The sequence below is a fragment of the Coenobita brevimanus genome, chromosome 42, assembly GCF_032717465.1.
Source record: "Coenobita brevimanus isolate Jiangsu-jjx chromosome 42, ASM3271746v2, whole genome shotgun sequence".
NCBI classification, from domain to species: Eukaryota; Metazoa; Arthropoda; class Malacostraca; order Decapoda; family Coenobitidae; genus Coenobita; species Coenobita brevimanus.
In genome coordinates, this window is record NC_136995.1 from 1,432,760 (window position 1) to 1,456,995 (window position 24,236).

General features: G+C 41.3%; 1 protein-coding gene across 1 annotated transcript; it reads right to left on the bottom strand.

Moving 5' to 3' along the window:
- Positions 1-1,046: 1,046 nt before the first annotated feature.
- On the bottom strand, positions 1,047-23,204 carry LOC145397658 (uncharacterized). Its single transcript, XM_080270698.1, has 7 exons — positions 23,121-23,204; positions 20,245-20,844; positions 19,295-19,552; positions 18,589-18,672; positions 10,333-10,531; positions 2,296-2,366; positions 1,047-1,722 (listed from the first exon to the last, which is right to left on the bottom strand). Exons 1-7 carry the CDS (start codon positions 23,202-23,204, stop codon positions 1,393-1,395), a joined length of 1,626 nt encoding a protein of 541 aa, XP_080126824.1. The 3' UTR covers positions 1,047-1,392.
- Positions 23,205-24,236: the final 1,032 nt, after the last annotated feature.

The window sequence follows — 24,236 nt, forward strand, 5'->3', positions numbered from 1 at the left end:
CTACATGGCTGATTAGTAATGTCATGAACCTACCAAAACATGTCCACTCCTCACAAGAGCAGACTTAGCCGTTCCTGCAGCTCACGAGACCGGACAGCACAGAACAATGATCACCCTATATTTTTTCTTTTTAATATTAGCTGAATCACCAATACATGACTATTGAGATGTGTGATGAGTGTGGTGGTGGTGGTAATGAGCAGTGTGGTGGTGATGGTAATGTGCAGTGGTGGTGGTGGTAATGTGGAGTGTGGTGGTGGTAATGTGGAGTGTGGTGGTGGTGGTGGTGATGTGGAGTATGGCTGTGGTGGTGCTGGTGACTGTGATGAGTGTGGTGGTGCTGGTGACTGATGAGTGTGGTGGTGCCAGTGACTGTCATGGGTGTAATGGTATTGGTGTGGTGGTGGTGGTGACTGTGATGAGTGTGGTGGTGCTGGTGACTGTGATGAGTGTGGTGGTGCTGGTGACTGATGAGTGTGGTGGTGCCGGTGACTGTGATGGGTGTAATGGTATTGGTGTGGTGGTGGTGGTGACTGTGATGAGTGTGGTGGTGCTGGTGACTGTGATGAGTGTGGTGGTGCTGGTGACTGATGAGTGTGGTGGTGCCGGTGACTGTGATGGGTGTAATGGTATTGGTGTGGCGGTGGTGGTGACTGTGATGACTGTGGTGGTGCTGGTGACTGATGAGTGTGGTGGTGCCGGTGACTGTGATGGGTGTAATGGTATTGGTGTGGCGGTGGTGGTGACTGTGATGAGTGTGGTGGTGCTGGTGACTGATGAGTGTGGTGGTGCCGGTGACTGTGATGGGTGTAATGGTATTGGTGTGGCGGTGGTGGTGACTGTGATGAGTGTGGTGGTGCTGGTGACTGATGAGTGTGGTGGTGCCGGTGACTGTGATGGGTGTAATGGTATTGGTGTGGCGGTGGTTGTGACTGTGATGAGTGTGGCCGTGCTCATGATGGTGAATGTGGGTTAGATTTCAATACCTTGATTGCCAGTGGCAGAGGTGAGTGAGAGGGTCACTCTGATTACAGAGGTGACTGATCAGTGTGGTGGAACTGGTCAGGAGTGTAGTGGAATTGGTGATGAGTGTGGTGGAATGGGTGAAGAGCATGGTGGAAATGATGATAAGTGTGGTTGTGGCGATGGCAGCAGTTATGAAGGTGATGGTGAGTGTGGATGGGACTCTGCCACATTGACAGTCAGTGAGAGGGGTAACTGAAGGGGCCAATCTGATGCAGGTGCCTTGGCAATGTAGACCCGTTTGTGACACTACATTATGACACACAAGGCACACAATGGGCTTCTCACCAGTGCGTATCCTCGTGTGTCACTCCAGATCACTTATAAAGGCAAGTGAGAGACCAGTCTCACACAACCGTGACCACATACTTATGGAGGTACAGGTGATGAATGTGGCGGCAGCGGCGGTGGCGGTGGCTGTGGAGGTGATGATGGTGACTCTGGGTGAGACTCGGTCACCTTTACGGCCAGTGGGAGAGGTGCATTAGAGGGCCACTCTGATGCAGGTGCCTTGGCCGTGTGGACCCGTTTGTGCCGCAGCAGGTTGTAGCGCTGAGAGGATCGGTAAGGACACATGGGGCAGGCAAAGGGCTTCTCACCAGTGTGTATCCTCATGTGTCGTTCCAGGTCACTGGCAAAGGCGAATTCTTTGTGGCAGAACTGACACGGTCGGCGAGAGGTGCGGCCCAAAGAACCCTGCTGGAGGAAGAGCAGCTGCTGTTACTTGTATTATATATTATAACTCAACATCATCCTGACCAAAAGATGGGTGAGGTAGGGTCCAGAAAGCAAGAAAAATGAAAAACACGATAAATGGAGAACTAATCAACAACATGCCCAATGAGATGGGTCACACTGGCATTCACTCACTAGTTAAGCCTCCAGAATCCTGACTCCACCTCACTATCATATTATACAAAACATTTGGTTACATAAACCTCATACATAACACTATACAACACAATATTTGTGTTTCCTAAAGAATTTAAGCCATCTACAGAACAGTGCCTTCAGTTATTCCAGCGCTACTGTAATAACTGAATGCCACTCCCAACCCAAAATAGCTTCACACTTTCCCACTCAGAGGAGATACAGTTTAATGTACTGTATTATATCAAATACAGTACTGTATTAATCTAATACTGTATGTACTGTATTTCAATGATAGCACATCTGAACTTGTGCTTTAATCAATATCTACATAAAAGAGAATGCAGCCATTCTACAGTATGTGTTAAAATACTGATACTGAAAGGAAGAGTGTAAAATTACTTTAGGTCTCACTGCTGGGGTGGCTGAGTGAGCACGGTGGCAGGCTGGGAGAGTGGGGTGGGCGGTACAGTCTGTCGTGGGAGGTGGGTGCGTTTGTGGCGGTCAAGGTTATAGCGCTGGGCAGTGCGGTAGGGGCAGGAGGGGCAGGCGAAGGGTTTTTCACCAGTGTGGACACGGAGATGGCGCTCTAACAGGCTGGCAAAGTGGAACTCTTTGGAACAGTATGGGCAGTACCGGCGGGATGAGTGGTCGCCAACACTCTGTGGGGGACACACCACTCAACACTACTCAGTGAGCCTGGCACTGCGTAACACATTATAATTACTGCAATACAAACTACACTACTGGCACAGCTCAATTACCCAAGCCTAATATTAACAGTACTTCATTATACAAGGAGTCCCAGGACCTGATGCATTAACTTCAGGTGGTGAAGACAAGACATAAATGTTCTATGAACAAAATGTCAGATTTGCATTGGTCATGGAAAACTGTACAAGATCTTGCATGTGAATTTAAATGGTGGTCGCAGGAAAAAATCCCCACTTCCAATGTCTCCGCCATCTCATCCAATTTATCACTGCATTTTTTACTGAAAATTACCGGCACAATGTCAAACAGAAAATAAGCTATGAGGAGTATAGTGGGGGGCAACATGGGTAGGAAATGAGTGGTTTCTCCCACCACTCATTCAAATTTACACTCTCTTCTTAACTGTGGCAAATCCAACATACTTTACATTCACAGAACATTTATGTCTCTGGATGATTTCTAAAGTCAACTTGGCAAGCTAGTGCATGAAGTTCCGGGGCACCTCTTTAGTCCATTTCAAATCAGAATTATGCTCACACCTTTCACACCTGCCCATACTTCCTCAATCTAACTTCACCAGTAACTATAGTCTATTCTAGTTTAGAATACTATAGTTACAGATGATGGTGCTAGAGTGTATGGGCAGATGCTGAAGGGTGTGCATTGTGGCTGGGTGTAATTCTTATAATGGAATGAACTAAGACCAATCACAGTCAGCCCAGCAGTTTATACTAACAAAACTCTTACTGCACAGAACCAATTAGGCAAAACATGCCAAGATGCGGAATTCTATATAAACAACTATAGCAAGGAGAAAAGAACAATTTAGAGCAAAGTTATTCTTTAAAGCTGTACTCACTCAATCACTCTCTTTCCATTTTCCAGTCTCATCTATCCAATTAATATCTTCATGCTGTATGGTAAGCTATGAACATAACTGAAAATCTTTTAACCTGACTAATCAGACTGGCTGTCTGATAGATAATTATGAAGCTGTGTGGAAATGTGTACTAAAAGGGTGGAGCCACAACTGCAGGGGCCTGAATGGTGAATGAATGGATGTGTTGATATTCCACTGGTCAAGTTTTTTATTAGTTCTCTATCATATTCGTTACTCTTCCCTGCTTTCTGAACCCTACCTCAACCTGTCTAAATGTGGGAAAAAAGAGGTGAGATGATGATGATGATGATGATAAGCTGAAAATCTAAGCAGTGAAAACTAAATCCTTTTTCCAGATCTTAGCACAACTTATGAAATTAGCTAAATTTCAAATGACTGTCAATATAAAGCATGTCCTACATTCTTTCTACTTGATGTGCTGCTTACACACAATGCTAAGAAATACAGTGTATAATTGCACACAAAATCAATCCACTTTTAAGATGAACATTTATGAAACTCTGACACTGTTTTGTTTCGTTTTTGAAGGTTCCAACATGCTTGCATGCAGCTGTTCAACTTCAAAATCTGTATCAAAAGTCATTGCCAACTATCTCATTATTTATCATACTCAAGTAAACTGATATATATGTGCACTACTGTACATAAAAAAAAATAAATAAAAAAATCCTGGTATTCTTGCTTTACTCTATATTAATGTTAGTTTGTCTGTATTCCACCTATCCATCTACCCACCTATAGCCAGATGCCTTAATCACATAAAGGGTGGACACAAATGAATCACTTTCAAGGTCACTCTGTCCTCTGCCTTCAAGGTGTCCTCTCTACAACTCACACTTCCCTCCTGCATGTACCTTTCCACTGTATCCCTCTATCTCATCCTCAGTTTTCCCCTCCACCTCCCCCTTCTACCTCACTCACATACACTTTCCTACTCAGTCTCTCATTCTACAGCCTCTCTGCTTGAAGGAATTTTTTTCCAGCACAACCCTAGATATTATGCAAGGGATGATGCTTTCTTTTCACTAAAGTAAACAAGTCAGATTTATTCAATATTTATTTTCATGATTTATATCCTATATGACTTAGAAATTCTAAACATATAGAAATAACAACACTACCACTACCCTGCTCTAATTTAGCCCTTTCCCTGCTACAGATGTACTAGTCTGTTATATTCTAGGTGGTACAGGAGGCTTCTTGGCACTCTTCCTCAGCTGTTTATTTTGTACTTTACCCCTTAACATTCTCCAATATGTCATTTATATTACTATCAACAAGGTGTGCATCAATAACACATACCAAGATACAGAGGTCTCAACTGCAAATACTTCACTATGGAAGAAGTGTTATGAAATCTCCAAAGCCACTTGGAATAATATTTTTAACCAAACTATTTTATTCCAATGAGAGAAATTCAAGCATTCTACACAAATACATACATCATCTAATCCTGTGTTGCCCCATGAGGAGCATAGGAGCCCAGGGCTATGCAAGTTGGTCCTAGCATTTACGATGAAAGTGACCAGCCCCACTCACCCCTGAGTGGCATTATGTGAGCAATAAACCTCAACCATCCCTTGGATATAAACCTACATTGGCTGGCTGCCACCAGGTACTTACAGTTAAGGAAGTATCACTTCAACTGTTGTTTGAAACAAACTGATAAGCCAAATAAACAATTTGAAGAAAGGCCCATATTTGACATCAAATTAGAATAAATATACAGTACTTTTGCTGTATCCAATAAGTTTCTACCGCATAATTCTATCTATCTATCTATAGCCCGACGCCCTAATCCCGCAAAGGGTGGCCACAGACAAAACGCCTCCAAGTCACTCTGTCACTCACCATTTGACTACCCTCCCCCCAACTCACCCCCCCCTCCCTCATATACCTCTCAATTCCATCCCTCCACCTTATCCTCGGTCTACCCCTCCCTCTCCCTCCCTCCACCTCACCTACATACACTCTCTTAGTCAGTCTTTCATTCTCCATTCTCTCCACATGTCCAAACCACCTCGGTGTATTTCTACAGTAGTTTTAAACCCACGAGCAGAACTTTGATAACAATCCTATATCTGTACTAAGTTGTCTTCCTTAGTTTTCATTCCTAATGACAGAGATTATTTTCTGCTCATACATATTTGTTTGTGCTTCTTAACTGCTATCACATAAAATTAGTCCATGTACCTTCCAATGCCACAACCGGCACAGAGATATTAGTGAACTTTTGCGTATTGCTGTACATGGCATCTCACTCACATTCACACTTAACCCGCCTGATACAGTTGGATCATTCAGTATCCCGTTCACCCCCCCCCTCCCCGTAACAATACTTTTATTTACTTGAATTTCCCTCAACTGGATAAGATAGAAGGCAGAATGGATGAACTATTACTAATCTACTGATGAACCACTCCTAATGAGATGAATGTTAAAACCTCCTGCACTGTAACAAAGTACATTTCAACATGCTACATTACTACTGTCTGTACTAACACTGGTTTTCTGTGCACTGACACTAACACTTAACTTTAATACTGACGAAGGAACTTTTATTAAATAACTCAATCTGTGTGTCTTTCCCATCCAGACCATGGTAATTAATCCTTTGGGTATGATGATGCTTTGTTTTATAATAATCTTTAACCCCTTCAGTCCAACACTGTATTTTAAATTCTTACTATCTTAAGCAATTATAATTAGCCTTGGAGAGGCTTTTTAAATTGGAAAGATTAAATCTAGCCTTCATTAACCTCTTCTCTACTATATCCTTTTTTACTCTAACTTGGCCTAAAATTCCCATCTCTCCACCTTAAATGCCAATCTGTAACAATACACTAACACTAGAATTCCAAGCTAGTCAGGAAAAAGTGCTATGGAAAGGATTTAAAGCTGCTGTACTGTCTTTTTTTGTCACTGAGCAACATAAAATAAGCTGCAAAAGAACAAAATTCTTGGTCAAGTTAGAGTACAAAAAGTGTATTAGTCTTTCCTTAAGTCTGATTAAGCTGTCAAGTTGTCACTGTTGTTGTTAATACACTACATTGTCACGGGTCTGAAGGGGTTAATATTAATACCACTTTTTTATTTGCTTATTTTTGCTTATGTATGTATTCATTTACTGCTGTATTCTCTTTTATTACCAAGTCTACAGCAAATCACAGAAATATTACCTTTTAAACTGATGCCTATAAATCTAATCTGACAGTTTCTTTTCAATTTACAGTCCCAAATAAGGCATCCTATGGAACATCCGAAAAATTTCCATTCACTACATAAAATACCCTCAATGCTAAACAAATTAGGAGAAAAAATAACTAAACCTTTTCAAAACATCTGTCTTTTTTTGTGAAAAGTAGTTTTCTTTTCCTCTCTAATCATCAGGGTGTGTACTATGGCAAAGAATTACCACATACTATCTGGCAAAAAACTGTTCAATTGGCAACAGTGGTAAACATGGTTCATATACTGTATAGTAAATGTATAGTAAATGAATGACAATTACTAAAGCTGATCAACTCAAGTCTGACAAACATCTATAGCCCTTTTCAGCTTGGCAGGGTGTAATTAGACTGAGGTCTGATTTGACTAGTAACCAAGGTAATTCAATCCTACGTCAGTACTATGGCTCAATGCATTTTATGCAACAAGAATGGCCCAGTTCTGTCAGACAAAAACAAACCATTTATTTTACTAGCTTAAATTGAAAACTATTGGATCATAATTTATCATCGCCATCATCTAGGATACTTTACACCCTTCTAGAAAACCCAGAGGACAGGGGATAGCCATGACAGAATCATCTCTAGGCTACTCTCCCTCAAACTGTCACTTTATTGTAAATGAGTACACTGCTGGCCAAAATATAACAGAATCAATCAGCATGGGTACATATAAGAGCATTTTCTGGCAATAACGTTTCGTTTAGTTTTTAAAGGCTCCAACATGCTTGCATGTGTCGGCCTTGGTCACCTAATGGCGGCTCTCCACGCTGCACGATCCATTGCAGCCTCCCTGTTCAGTCCCTTAACCCTAAGGTCACACTTAATGACCTCGTCCCATGTCTTTCTCGGTCTACCCCTCATAACCCCACCCCCAATATTAACACTTCTCACCTTCCTCACCCAATTATCATCCCCCATCCTCTCCACATGTCCAAACCACCTCAATCTACCTCTCCTCATCACAACACCAATACACTCCAGTCCCATCCTACCTCTCAACTCTTCCATTGTAAACCCAGCCCCTCCAGGCCTTGGACGCAGGGATGCACTGCACATCCACCTAATCATTGTCATAAATATAAGGAAAATAAAAAGAGGAAGTAAAGGCACACTGTGGTGTTGATGTGGATGTACTAGGAAATACTGAGAAATACGTTTGGTCAGGTGGAAATGGTATATAATGACAGACCAACTAGCAGAGTGTATCTGAGTGAGGTGGATGGGGTGTTCACGGGTAACTGGGCTACTCTCACATGAATACTAAACTGTGGTTGCACGAAACTCAATAAACCTTAGTTATGAGGCAGTAATGAGTCTCCTTGATAACAAGTCACATCAACTCTCTAGTCTGACTACACTTGGCCATCAACTGAGCTGCAAAGGGGTTTGGGATCTTTGTCAGGTCAGAAGAAATACACTTTAATTCACAAGCATAAAGGAGAGAGGCCGCTTGATGTGGTGGTACTGATATAAAGGAGCTGCACTGCTGCCCAGTTATACAAATGTCCCTCAACTCCCTCCCTATCCCCCAAATGGAGGGCCGAGGACTGCAGAAATATGGCATCTTCAGCCTGTCGTTCACTGGGTTCACATTGATGTTGTTCAGTGGTTACTACTACTACTCCTACTACTACTACCACCACTACTACAACTACCATTACCAATGCTACCACTGCTACTAATCTATAATATGTTGCTAAAATGCTGCTTTGTCTTTACTGCTGTTTAAAAAGGAACTGTCAGATTTGGTATGCTCAACTGCACCAAGAAATTTGTGTTAATTTTGGTAAACTGATTTATCTTAATTTTTTGATAAAATTAAATTCATCATCATCTCCAACACCATGCTCTCTCCTAAGAACCCCCAGACAGGGGATGGGCATGACAGAAGCGGCTCCATGCTACCTTATCCTCACACACCTTTCTCACTCTCTCAAACATTCCTCATCCTGTTCCTTCTCTTACACCAATATATTGTTCCATTCTCTCCTTCCACACCACATAAGGTCTGCCTCTACCACCACTGGCCTCTATCTCACTTTCACACACTTTCTTTGGCACCTTATCAAATGTGACTTAACTTTGGAAACCCAACTACTATATTTAATTTCACAGTTCATCAGAATTTGATTCAATACCGGTTTATCGTGTAACACCCGACACACAGAACAAGTCTATGTACAAAATTTCAGGCTAATGTGTGTACAAAGATAATGACAAACTACACAACAGTATCTCATGCCTTCATTTCAGACATGTTATATACTGTAGGGTGGTGCATATACAACACTCCCCTTCTACTCCAACTCACGATTTCTCCTGCATTGTGGGGAAGGCTCAGACAGCTTTATCAATGCCTTATCCTGCATCATTCTTTCATTTTCTGTTCCTACTGCCAAACAAATGCCCACACTAGCAGACTGAGCCATCCCTACAACACATAAGATACTGCCAGTGAGTTTGTATGACTTGCTATTTCCAGACCACCCTCTATACTCGGTGAAACTCAGAATAAATTGACTAAACAAATTTCATGGCTTTCCATTCATCAACAAAACTGCTTCAACCATCTGAGCTCCCATCACACTCCTACTTCCACATTTTCCTTATTACACAACACATTATTCATAGTATACTGTATTTCCATTATTTACACAACATAATATACTTTTTATTTTCAGTTACATCTCCGTTTATGGTTTAAGAAATATTGTAATATAATACAGTCCTATTCACAACAAAACTTCTTTTTATTGTATTTTTATCTTAGTTTCTGCTTGTGGTGAAGGAAATAATATGATACAGAGTGATTCACAACAAAACTGTATTGTTTTTACTGTATATTCATTTTAATCTTCATTTGTGGCAAACAAAATAATACGATGCAAATCACATGCTGGAGCTGAGAGCATTATAAAACAATAAACTTGTTATTTCCATCTCAATATCTCTCTGTAGGAAATAAACTACAACGCAAATTCATTAACAATACTGTTTTCTATTGCTGCATTTTCATTTTAATCATCATTTCCGGTAAAAGAAATAATACGATGCAATTCACGCTCAAGAGTTACGATAATTTCATAAAACATCCCTATTACTTTCACTTAAATATATGTCTGTGGTAAGAGAAATAGTACAAGACAATTCACGTGGAGTTCAGTGAGCTTTTGCCGAGGCTTTGAGCATTTGACGTTGGTGGTGGTAGTAAGGGCAGAGGAGGTAGCTGTGGTTGCTGTTGAGGTTTTGGTGGCTGTGGCTGTTGCTGTTGAGGCTGTGGTTGCTGTGGCTTTGGTTGCTGTGGTAACTGTAGCTGTGGTGGTGGTTGCTTGGGTTGCTGTGGTAGTTGTTGTGGTGGTGGTTGTTGCTGTGGTTTTGGCTGTTGTGATAACTGAAGTTGTGGTTGCTGTTGCTGTGATTTTTGTTGCTGTGGCTGTGGCTGGAGTCCCCCATAGTGCACCCTTTTGATGTGCACATTCAGATTCCCTTTCTGGGCAGATCTGAAGGAGCAGAAAGGGCAGGAGTAAGGCTTCTCCCCTGTATGTTTTCTGAAATGTTGCTTTAGCCACGATTCTCGATCTGTCGTGTACCCACACTCGGGGTAGAGACACCGCCACATCCGGTAAGACCTTCCCGGATCCAAGTCCAGCCGGGAGGAGTCCGAGGAAGAGGAGGAGGATAGTTGGGGAATTATCTCCATGCCAAACTGTCCCACAGCGCACGCCCCGGCAGCCAACCCTCCCTCAGTACACACACTGCCTCTCATTCTATGAACTGAGTCTTCCAGCACCTCCTAGAAGTAAAACAGACAGGCATCAGGGTGGTGTGTGGCTAAGCTAACCCTTCTGCCCCCACAGGTACACTTGGCTACTTTATACCGTAATTGCAAAATCCAGATCATTTCATTGACCACTTACAAGTTCTGAGCTACAAGGAAGTTCCAAATATCAACACTGATATTTTTCATATTACTAGCACAAACTGTGTTTAAAATAGAAAAGCACTGTGTGAAAAAACCTTTGATATAATATCCTGTACTGTACTTGCTGAACAATGTCATTCTATCATTTTATGGTAAATGAGGTATGTATGATATCCAAGAACTGTCCATCTTGTGACAATGTTTAAGAAACTGCTTTTTATTTGCATTATTTACAGCTAAATACAGTAGAAGCATAACAAAACTATCTGATATTACGTCAAGGTTATTTTCACACAATATTCATCTGTTTTAGATCCTGCGCTAGTACAGTGAAAATGATCAGTGTCTATATTTTCAACTTCCTTGTATGTTCAAACTCAAAAGTGGCCAACTCAGATGAGGGACTTTCCAGCAATTCAGTGGTTTATGGAGATGGTTTCAATATCCAGACTTCTAAAATTTGCCTCAGCTAAACAAAATCACCACGTTAGTCTGAATAAGATAAACAAGTGCATCTATGGTAGGGTAAGGGTTAAGGTGTGTGGCTGTGGCAACAGGCCTAATGATCGTCTTCTACGTGGCACAGGAAGCTTCATATCACCTCTTCATTAGGGACAGCTTTTGCATATTACCCCTGAACATTCTGTAGCATGTTATTTAGGTTGCTTGAATTATTTTGTAATATATTTTGAATATTACCACTAGGTTGTTTTAACCCTTTTTTGATGAATTTTGTATAAAACCCCTGAACTTTCTCTAGTATGTTATTTATGTTGCTCTGCACCACTAGCATACAAGAGGATACTGAGGTGTAATATGGGGAATAAATCACTAAGGATGAGGTGTGTGGAAGACTCCCAAACTGACAAGAGTATTAGTCACACTCTTAACCCCTTCAATCCTGTGACTTATTTGTCTTGCAACCTCCAAATTATCTGCTTTAACTTTGGTAAAACCTCTCACACTAAGCAGGCCAATAAAACCCACAGGAAACCCCTCCAGTTCAAAATCTCTCCCAGGCTGAATAAAGCAATGTGAAGGTAGCAAGAATAAAATAAAAATTACACCATCAGTGAGGTGGTTAATGTTGCATTAGTTAGTGCAATTATACCACAGTACAGCAAATAGCAATGTGTTAGTCTGAATAAATGTAATGTATTGTGCGGCTAACGTTAATTTGTTAAGTGTTTTGCACAGTAATATGTGACCAAGTTCTTTACCAACAAAACTGATCTAAAAATTATGGTTCTCTGATGGTGGCTTCAGCTCAAAAGTTATGCCACTGAACCCTGGGATGTCATTTCCAATTTATTCTTGCCATTTTCTGATAATTTTATTCAACTTAGGAGAGACTTCCAGAGCTGGAGAGGTTAGAATGCATTAATAAACCCCTTCAATACAAAATGCCTTTTCTAAGTTAAATAAAATCATCTGGTTGCAGCAAGAATGATGAAGATTGTCACTCAGATTGAAATGGGTTAACAAACAGGGGGGAAAAAACAAAGCATAACAGTTCTAAAAAAAAGTGTCACCGTTGAATTCAGTGAAAAACTCGAGTTGAGGGGATATACCGGGTGTTCCAGGACCTGATGTACTAACTTCAGGAGGTTATTCTTGGACTAATTTTGTGTGTGTGTGTGGGGGGGGGGGGAGGACTATCAAATGGGTTCAAATCCAAACTGTTATGCAGCTACAAGTACTGATGCAGCAACTGATGAGTAAATATGATGGAGATTAAAAGTAATTATAGCTCCATAATAGTCACCGATCAGACCCATGTTTAAAACCTTTTTTTTTTTTTTTTTTTTTTGCTCAAAATTAACCTAAAAATCACCTCATTAAGTTAACGAGTCATCTCCGGGGATCAGGAATTTTTAGTCCCTCACATAGAAACTAAATGCATATTACTATGGGATGGAAAACTAAATACAATTATACTTTTACAGATTCTTTTTGAGCATTGGAAATGGTTCTGATGCCAAAAGATTGCTCAGATTGCCTCGCCTAACTACTGTATCCCAAATTTGGAAGGTAATGTTTATGCATGTGCTGTTATGAAGAGGTTAATTTCTTCTGTAATTTTTATTGGAATATATTTATACCAGCGCCCAAGTAATTTTTTTCTGCACCTCTGATTGGAAAATATTGATACTACAGCTTATTAAAATTAAAGACATATAAAATAACCTACCAAGCAATTACTGGCATGCAATCACAACTAAATGGCTCTATTGGTCTGACTAAGTGTTAATAAACAGGCTGGAAGACATCAATTCATCCACACACACACAACCATACACACTGCTCCACAACAAACACATAATAGTGGCTTTCTTCTTTCTTGGCTTCCATCTTTCAAAAACAAATATTTGCTCCCCAGGATAAATGCTTGATTTCTTCTTTATCTTAAGTCTTCCAAAAACAAAAATTCATTCCTCAGAATGAGGTAAATTCAACTCAGCTGGATAGTTCCAGAACATATACTAATCACTGCTGGTAAATGTGTATTAAAAGATTTAAACACTCTTATATAAACAAACTTAAGAACACTTATTATAAACAAACTTAAAAACACTTTTATTATAAACAAACCTAAAAACACTTTTATTATTAACAAACTTAAAAGCACTTCCACTTCCCATGTAACTTCTAGCCTACATATGCTCAAGTCAATTTTCCTCACTGTGTTGCTGATGTCAGCACTCCTACTGTACATTCACAGGACCGGGGGAAACAGTTACATTATATGATCACTTTACTGGGCTCAGGGTGACTGTCTTGAAGAGGTCGTAATGTATATCTGAACTGTGAAAATATCCTTGTACAGTATTTCCTAAAAGTCAAGTTGTTGGTACCTTTACAGTACAAGATGGAGGGCTTCAGAGAGGCATATTTGTTCTCACTGACTGGCAAGTTCAGTCCAGAGTCACTGCATTTTCAAAACTTTGTTGCTGGTGCAAAGGAGGGTGAGGCTGAGGGGGTAGGAGGGCTGGGTGGTGCCTGCGTATGTGCACGCGCAGGTTGCTGCTCTGAGCAGATGAATACTTGCAGGCAGGGCACTGATAAGGCTTCTCCCCAGTGTGAATCCTGAGATGTTTCCGTAATTGTGAGGTGTCCTGGCCTCGGTACCCACACAGTTGGCAGCAACGTCGGTCCAGTGAGGCAGCGGCCAGGCTGGGATCAATGTGGCCCTCTCCCACCCTCTGAATGGCCAGGTTAGCATCAGTGTGGCCATCCCCTACCCTTTGGCTTCCCTGTTCGCCATCATTTTCTGGCCAAACCACGTTGTCCGAGGGTGGGTGTGGGACCGCCTGCCCACCCTGCCGTCCCCACCTGCACCTCGCCGGCCCCTAAAAGAGAGGCCATAGTCACTCAGTGTCATCTCATGTCTCACCGTAACTGAACCACAACACAACACAACACGGGGCAGCTTGCATCTGTAATTCTGCTTCAAAGCACTTTTCACTTTTCAGCAGTAAAATCATTCTTTAGTCACAATGAATCATTATTTCTAGTTACCATTTTTCACGGGATGCATAAATATGAAACTAGTGCACTTTCATTACATTAAAACAACACTAGCATACCTCAATAACTGACCATTAAAATATACAGTACTGTACTTTAATCACCTTATTCTTTGATGCTTCTCTCAGCGTACTGTACAACAGTTAACAGGTTATAGTAATAAATGATCTTGGACACCAGCTACTTTCAATACATACTTTTCCACATCTTCATTAGTATCAAATGCCATTACCAGGCCTCAGGTCTTTTGTTATTCTCTTCGACTCTCTCTAACACAACATGTACATTATGTATGTACCCAAGCTTGAACTAAAAATGTTCTAAAATTTCTAATCTAGTATTGCCACATACTGATGATATTTAACAGCTGCATGGGCAAGCTTATTATATTTTTGTCTTTTAGGAAAAACAGGGAAAAGAGGGTGCAGCATCTTGCTGTCTCATCTTTGTTCTTCCTATAAAAACACTCCATTGTTTGTGAACCTCACCCTATGACTGGAACTTAAGCAACACAAAATTTAAACATCATCCTCTACAGATTCTTAACCTCTTGATATAAATACAATCTGAAGCTGAAATACTGTAACTCTCTGGCATTAGGAAGAAAAGACGGTAGTAGCAGTAGTAGTATTACTGTTGTTGTGAACCCAGGCTCATCTAAAATGTAAACCTGGCAGACTGCACGCTGAAGCTACCCTCACCCTGCAGCACACCATACTCCTTTCAGGGAATAAGGAGGGATGTGAAGGACACCTGTATTACTAGGCAGAATCAGGCAGACAAGTTACTCAGTCCTATCAGTGCCACCACATGAAGGTACCCCTCTCAAAAATAAAGAAATACACAAATAAATGAATGAATATAAAAATAATATAAATAAAGATATAATAAATAAAAAATATATATTAAAAAAATTTTTATCTTTGTACTCTGAGTCTCAATACAGTATCTGGCACATCCTATTTACACTTACAAACAAAAACTTATACTTTTTATCTCTACATAACCTCTCAAACTTAGTGTTATATTTCTATTTTAATCTTCCTATCTCCAGGTGATTTTTATTTTGTTTAGGAAAGACTTCTGCACTGGAGGGGTTATGACAGGTATAAGCTTTCATTAACCCATTTACCACCAGGAGAGTCTTCCAAGGCGAATAAAATCAACTGATGCCAGAGGATGAGATGGAGGGATGGGGTGGAGAGGTGTATGAGTGAGGGGGAGCAAGCTGGAGAGAGGGCAATCTGAGAGTGAAGAACATAATGACAAGGAGATCTCTTTGTGGCTGCATATCCCAGGACTAAGGCATCTGGCTATACATAGAAATACAGACAGTTTCTCAGCACAACAACACTTGAAATCAAAGAAGAAAAGAAAATGTGAATTAAAACTCATCATATACCATCAAGTATGTTCCTTTGCCCACTGCCTTTCGTTGGCATCCTTAACATTCATTCTTTCCTTTCTCTGGTTTGCCTAACAGAGACAGGAGTGTCGAGCCCAGGGTTAGGCTACTCAATCCTAAAACTTAAGGCATGAGTGATCAGCCTCACTTCCCCCTGAGTGGCATAATGTGAGCAAGAAACTTTAACCATCCCTCAGGTGGATGAATCATATTACCTCTCTTGTAAATTCCGCTTCCACGAGATTAGGTGTGCTAAGTCGACTACCATGCCTTCTTAACCCCTGCACAGTTGCTGACATTATACAGGGGTTTTATTCGTCGCTATGTAAAGTACAACTCTCAGGTGCTGGATGGCTTCCCATATACATTTCATTCATTCATTCATTCATTGCCAAACGCTTCCCATATACAGCTCTTCTTAATTAGCTGGAGTCAAAGGCTTTTCATCTCACAGTTGTTTGCAAGTCTTAATACATCTATCCAAATGAGATGATAATGACTTCTGAGATAAACTCTTCTCCTTGTACTGGCTCTCTTCAACCTCTGTCTCTTTGTTACACTGGTACATCTTTATCTCTTTTCTATCACTACTTCAATGGTCCCTGCTCCTCTGAACTGTCTGCTTGTATTACTCCACCATTACAGCAGGCGCACTGCACCCGTCCAGCAGCAAACTATCATCCCTTTTCTATCCAGCTCTCTAATGCAAGAGTTAACCAATCACATATCACAATGGCATCATTTACTACTTCCAATAACTCTTTTCAAGGTCTACAGTGCCTGATTTTCTTATATCCACTAATTACATGGCTGATCAAACTTGGCCTCTCTCTAAGCTATAACAAGAGCTTACCTTAACACTAAAATATGGCGCTAGTCATGAAAAAGTGCAATAGGGAAGATGCAGGGATGCAGCATTGAATTTTTCTGCCAGTGACCTACACGACATAAGCAATAAAAGGATGAAAATCTACGTCAGGTTTAAAAGAAAAGAGCAGAGTAATGTGAGGAGGTAACACAAATGTCTCCACTCCTTAAGCCAGGAGATTGAGCCGTCTCCACAATGTACAAGACTGGTGAGTACGATATATGGACCACTTTGTACACTACAACTTACGGCAGGAGTGTACAGTCAACTAAAAATGTACTGGCCAACTTACCACACATATCATTCTGAAACAAGACAAAACATTGTGATGTATGGACCACCTATAATCATAAAGTGGAAGTTGTTCTTGGTAAGTACTGGCACTTGAAATTGCATAAATCATCACATACTGCGTGGTATATTTTTTGAAGCAACATGTTAACGGATTCATGTGCATCTGCAAAACTCTCATTTTCACAACCATAAAGCCCCAGGTGTGCGATATATACATTTTTTGGTAACTGCACAATACAAGGATCCCTCAATATTTGCAATTTCAACCACATGAGTTTCTAGTTACGTGCTGCCTACAGACTGTCTTGTGTATCAGTTCATTTCCAAACCATATACAGTATAAAGGGACAGCGAGCAACTGATTTTGAATCCTGGTGATGTGATCTTACCAGCTCAACAATCTTTTCAGAACACAGTACTATGTAAGAGCTTCATACTTTCTGGACTACATGGTGGATTGATATTGATGTCCATACCTCTACAAGAAACAGAAAGCTGAGAGTAGGGAGAATCATCATCGTCATCATCATTATCCAATCCCTTTTTGTCCCATCAGGAGCATAGGGGCAGGGGTAGGCAACTTTAACACACCATTTAAGACACGGGTGACCAGCCACACTTGTCCCTGGGTGGCATTATGAGTAAGAAGTCCAAATTTTGCCTCAGATGGATACCCATACAGGCTCCACTGATTTGAAGCACCTTAACCCACTAGACCACCAGGTGTTATGTGGTTATATGGTTACCATCCAGCACATTTAATGGTTTCCCACTTTTGCCATATATGATTTCACCCCAACTCCCAAAGGGGGGGCATTCTCCACCCCCTGTGGAAGTTATTCAGAGAATATCTAGACTTCATGATAATTCACCTCCAATTAGCAATACTTCTTAATGTGCGAAGGCAGGAAATCTAGAAATATTGTGGAGATTTTACAAAGTTCAGGGAATATTTCAGAAATTCGGACGTTTACTTGTATGTCGCATGATAATTGCAGTACCCTACTTGACAATCAAAATTCTGACCTTACCCTTAACATGCATACAGTACATTAAAATAAATTATCCATCCATCCATCATCCAATCCTACATTGCCCCATGAGGAGTGTAGGAGCCCGGGGCTAAGCAGTTGGTCCCGACATTTAAGATGAAAGTGACCAGCCTCACTCATCCCTGAGTGGCATTACATGAGCAATCAACCCCAACCATCCCTTGGATATAAACCTTCACCGGCTCAATCCGATTGGAGCGCAGTAATTACTCACTAAACCACCAGGCGCCAAAATTTGGTTATATGGTTACCACCCATCATAGTAAATGGTTTCCTGGTGTACAGGAAACCATTTGGCTTGTCACTCAGTGTAGAATCACCCACAGGCAGAAGGAAAAGGAAAGAATGAAGGAAAGAAAAACAGAAGAGGAAGTGTAAAGTTACCCGTAGACAGAAGGACAAGAAAAGAATGAAGTAAAGGAAGACTGAAGAGGATGGAAGGAATGGAGAGAGGAGAGGAAAGGGCAGATACCTGACAGCAGCACTACATTGAGTGAGTGGATGGTGAGCGCCCCCACCTACCACCATCATTTGACCATAAAACATATCACATCAATAACCAACAACACACCAAAGAAGTTACTTTGGCCATTTTAGCTCTGCCAGTTTATTTCCCTCCTGGAATGTCCAAATAATCCCCCAGGGGTGAATTTATCCATTTGGGAACCCCTGTGAGAGAGAGAGAGAGAGAGAGAGAGAGAGAGAGAAATACACACAGAAAAGAGAGGAACAATAATACAGGTAATAATTAAAAAAAAAAAAAAAAAATCAGTGTACTCACCATCTGCTGTGTAAAGCCCTGAAGATGGAAGGGAGCCATGTCACCTTTCACACGATTGCTGTCCCACCCTGATCCCACTCCATCCTGTGATGGAGACACCATCATCATCAGTGGCTGCAGCATTTTATCATCATCATTATAGTTATCTTCATCAACACCATCATCACCATTATCATCATCACCATCATCATCATCAATAGGAAAAGCATTATTATTAACATTTATACGTGTCAAGTGGGGTTGGTGGAGGATTAGTGCCCCTTCCTGTAAAACAATTAACTCTAAGCCCTTGACCACCCCGTTTGGGATACATGGCGTCTGGCAATGAATGAATGAATAATTACTGTATCTTCATCACCATCATTATCATACGCAGTGAAAGGGAGATGGAAATTTATGAGGAAGTTTGGAAAAAGAGTTTAACAGAAGCTATGAACACCCTCTAGCACTTCTTTGTGACTAGCACCATATTCTAGCACAGATCTATTGTTATGACACCCAATTCAAGATGGAGAGATGGCAATTTTAGGCCAGTCTGGAGTAATCATACTGTCATATTGTTTATAAAGGCTCTGTGATGCTTGCATGCATTGGCCATCATCACCTAATGGCAGCTCTCCATGCTGCTCAATCTCTGGCAGCCTCCCAATTCAATCCCTAAAAGCCAAGTTAGAGCAAATGACATACAGGAGAAGTACTGACTCACCGCCTGCATGCCTGATGGTCCTGGTAATGCCTGTGACACAATCTCTTCAAAGGACTGAGGTTGGCTGGGGTAGGGCTGGGGGAGGAGGGGTGGGGCTGGGGTGGTGAGGGGCTGCTGGCTGTTCTGTCCAGGGTCTGGGTGGCCAAGCTGCACCTCCAGGGTTGCCATACACGCATCACCCGTCTCATTCGCCTCCGTCTCACATTTCACTTCCTCCTCCTGCTCCTCAGTTTTGATCCTTGTCTCACACAGGTTGCTCTATAATTATGAACAAAAATATAAAATAACCATTAATATAATGACATCATCATCATCATCATCATCATCAAGCTCCTCTGCTTTCATCAGCATCTGACACACACTGCCATTCCCCAGTCACTTATACTAGCATAACTTTCATTCTTTATGCTTAACAATTCCTAAAAGTGTTCTCTCCATCTGCTCACATTTTCTCCCTTCTCCACTATCAATCTACCATTTTTATCTTTCACTCCTCGACTAACTTCTTTATCACCCTGCCTAACTCTCCTTCACTACCTCCTTCCAGAACATTTTCTTACATTTCTTCCAATTTACACTCAAATTCCTTCCAAATTCCTTACCCATTCTCATCGTACTCTCCCTCACTGATCTTTTCACCTCTCTCTTCCTCTCTACAATGGAAATTTTTTGGGGGGGTTTATTAATCCAATTATGGAAAGTTTGTTTTACCCTGACAAAACTAGACAGCTCTTGTAATACCAACAGCAAGCTATGGTTTCACTAAATTTCATGAACCTGTTATGAGGTAGGAATGAGCCTATTTAAGCTACCATACTAGTCAAAAGCAGCCCCCAATCTGACTACTCCTCATCATAAATGGAACTGAAAGGGGTTGGGGATCTTTATTATGTTAGAACAAGCACAATTTTTAGACCAACAGTGAAAATAATGAGTGACTTGTTACCAACCTGTGTGGTGTGAGAGTCCCTGAGTGTGGCGTTTGGGCTGGTAGTGAGGTTTGTGGTGGTGTTGAGTAATGTGGTGGAGGTACTGAGGTGGTCATGGCTCTCCCTTCCGCTGCCCTCGCTGTCTCCCTCCTGTTCTCTCCCTCCCACCTGATCCTGGTCGCTGAGGTCCGCCGAGTGTGGCCGAACACTCCTTTTCTTCCTGGTGGGGCTGGGCAGACTGTTGGTGGAGTCGTCATCATGTCGTCGTCTCTTGCCCTGTGGGGTGTGTGTGCCCTCGTCCCCACTCTGCCCAACCCTGGCCTCATCATGGTACTGGGGTGGAGACTCATCAGGTACAGCCAAACCTTTTATCCTGAGGCATTCAGCAGCCTTGATGAGCCGGGAGAGGTCAGTCTGGAGCACATTTACCTCCCCTAGGTACATGTAGTTTAACAGTGCCTCCAGGTCTTGTGCACGGATGTCCTTGAGCACTATGGTGGGGTGGGTGCAGGGGGTGTTCTCCACAATGTCCAGGAAGTAATCACTACATGTCGACAGCACAAACTTGTGGACATTGTAGAACTTACCAGCGCAGGCTAGGGTCACATCACTGTACTTGTGCTGGAACATGAACAGTCAGCAGCACTTAGACACAGCTGTCTTGTCAGCTGATCAACAAACACAATTTAACCTCTACAACCCAAAAATGTATATTGTCATTTAATTCTACCTATCTCCAAATAACATCTTTCAATTTCAAGGAATGAATTAAGGTTATATCTAACCCCTGCAGTTTGTAAAGTTCCCCTCAGCTGAATGGCATCATCTAGAGGTTGTCAGAACAATAGAAAAAAGATATTTACCAGATGGAAAGGGTTAATTAATCCACACTACATAGCATCATATGATGCACAGTACAGTTCTTCCTGGTTTAACACACTTTCATCCATCCATCTATCCATCATCCAATCCTATGTTGCCCCATGAGGAGCAAAGCCAAGCAACTTGGTCCTGACATTTAAGATGAGAGTGGCCAGCCTCACTCATCCCTGAGTGGCATAACATGAGCAATAAACCCTAACCTACACAGGTTCCATCCAACTGGAGCACCATAATTACCCAATAAAACAACAGGCGCCATAAATCTGTTAGATGGTTGCCACCCAGGGTAGTATGTGGTCTCGTCGTGTACAGGAAACCATTTGGCTTGTCACTCACTGTAGAGTCACCCATAGTAAGAAGGAAAAGAATGAGGGAAAGAAAAACAGAAAAAGGAGTGTAAGTCACTCATAGGCAGAAGAAAGAGGAAAGAATGAAGGAAAGAAAGACGGAAGAGGAAGAAAGGATGAGAGGAAAGGGCAGACACCCAAAGCAGCACTACATCGAGTCAGTGGATGGTGAGCACCCACACCTGCCTCATCTATATTGTTAAGTGAAAAATTACTGTACTATACCGTACTCTATTACACACGAATATTCTACTGAGATTTATTTGTGGCAAAGCTTGGCAACAAACCTCTTCTAGCTTAGGCAGTAGAAGATGTATGAAATGTTTTAATATGACAACAATATGAAACATACAACAAAACAGAATGAATGATGCTCTCTCAACATTCTGGGAGGAAAAACAAAAACAAAAACAAGGAAGGCAGACACAATGCTGGTGGGGGACTGTCGACCAGCTTTGTTCACAGCTGTACATAGTGATAAAAGAGGTACCGTACCTGTACCATTACGGAGGAAGGTGTGTGTGTGTGTGTGTGTGTGTGTGTGTGTGTGTGTGTGTGTGTGTGTGTGTGTGTGTGTGTGTGTGTGTGTGTGTGTGTGTGTGTGTGTGTGTGTGTGTGTGTGTGTGTGTGTGTGCATGCATGATGCCAAATAGGACTGCTGTAAAAAATTATGCACTGGGGAATTAATGATGGTTGGATGGACGGGAATTAATGGACATAAATGAGGTAAATTTATCTTAATCCTGTGCTGAAATAGTATGGGTCTTTTATCAAAAATTTTTGGTTGGTGTGTCTGTTTTGTGTAAGAGTTGCAAAAATCGTTCACTTAAGGAAAGTTCTGATTTATACACCTGCTCACCAGTCTGAACCACTGAAACTTTGACACATAGTAGCAAAGCTGTACTGTGCAATCAGATACTCAATGAAACCAGTAACTAAGTGTGAGAGGGGTAGGGAAAGGACAAGAAGAGGAAGGAGCCATCAGCTCTCCTAACCCTCCTTCTCCTACAAACCCACCCCTTTCACACACAGTGACCAGACAGATGAGAGTTTGTCTATGGCTTTGCTTCTGCCTATCTCAGAATTAGTGGTCCAAACAGGTGGGAGAATGTATAGTGTGGAACATTCTTCATGAGTAAATTATCACAGTTATAAACTGCCCTTTTTGACATTACTGTTTAGTATTAGTCACAGAATTATAATGTGACAACCAATTCAAGATACACTGCCACCTGCACAGTAGCTACAGCTGATTTACAAATTTCCCCAAATGTAGAGTGCTGTATGCAAAACACTGTTTTTTTTTTTTGTACAGGACATTCCTGACCTACAATGAAGATGGCTTGTCTATGAGGCCAATCCTATCCCTAAACCCACCTCCCTTCAAAAACATTTTGATTAGGTACGAACAGGCTGGGTTTGGTCTGGTTATGTTAGAACAGCAGATCAGGTTAGATAAGATTAAGTTATTAGGTTAGATTAAGTTAGGTTTACTGAAGCTTGGTTTAATTAAGCAAGGATAGGTTTGGTTACCATAGGCTGTTACGGTACATTATATTGTGAGGTAGAATAAGTAAGCTAGGTCAGCATTCATTAGATTGGTAAGGAGGAAACAAATGAATAGAGATTGACTTTAGGGCTGGAAAGACTTAAAAGAAGTTTACCTACCTTGTCCCAGAGTGAAGACAGAACCTGCATAAAAGATGTACGGTGGTTGTTCCAACGCAGGGATAGCAGTCCGTCCCCTGCCATGTCAGTCCCTCACCCACACACAGACACACCCTGTTGAATATGGAGCATGTAGATATAGTACTGTGGTAGTAATTACAACCCCAGGTTCATCTGAATGTGAATCTAATATAGCAGACTGGAGGCTGCAACTGCCCTCTTCCTGCAATCTATTACTTTACTTTTGGGGGGAACAGAGAAACTGAATGATGACCTATGGAAATATTGTATTTTCTGTAGTTAGTTATTGCAAGTTGGTAAAATGCCGTAAAATATATAAATTAGAGTACTATATACTTATATGCATGCATTTGCAGTCACTGATAAAGAACTTCAACATATGACACTCTTGGAACGAAAATAAAAACTAATGGAGACTTCATTTCTCTGGTGGAAAACTAGTTATTTTTTATTTTTTTGAAAGTCATACTCCTCATTTAGGTTAGTTCGGTTTGGTTAGTTATACCATATTGGTTAGGTCATGTGTTCGGCTTGTTTAGGTAGACTAGGTTAGTTTCATTAGATTCATTCATTCATTGCCAGACGCCATGTATCCCAAACGGGGTTTCATTAGATCTGGTCAGAAATACCCATTATGGCAGTATAACCCTGACTGTCCCGAAGTGCAAATTTACCAAAAATTGTCACCTTTCAGAAAATTCTGTCACTGGGTGCACTAAACTTGTTCATTATTTATTTTAAGAGCTCCTCCGTTTCAACAGTTTTCTCTTTCGCATCTTTTTATTCAGTGTGGGTTAATTTCACGTTGAAGGTTGTTGGAAGCATATTTTTAAACATTACACTAACCTCACCTAACCAAATCAAAAAGAAATTAGAGCCAATTTAGACAACAATATTTTGTAAGCAAAACAACAAGGGGCACCCATCCCTCACCAAAACACCTTGTCCACTTTATTATACCATAGAGTATACTACATATATGGATACAGAGGTTAGCTTAGTATCAAAATAAGAGGGTGTATGTAGGTGAGGTGGAGGGAGGGAGAGGGAGAGGTAGACCGAGGATGAGGTGGAGGGATGGAGTTGAGAGGTATA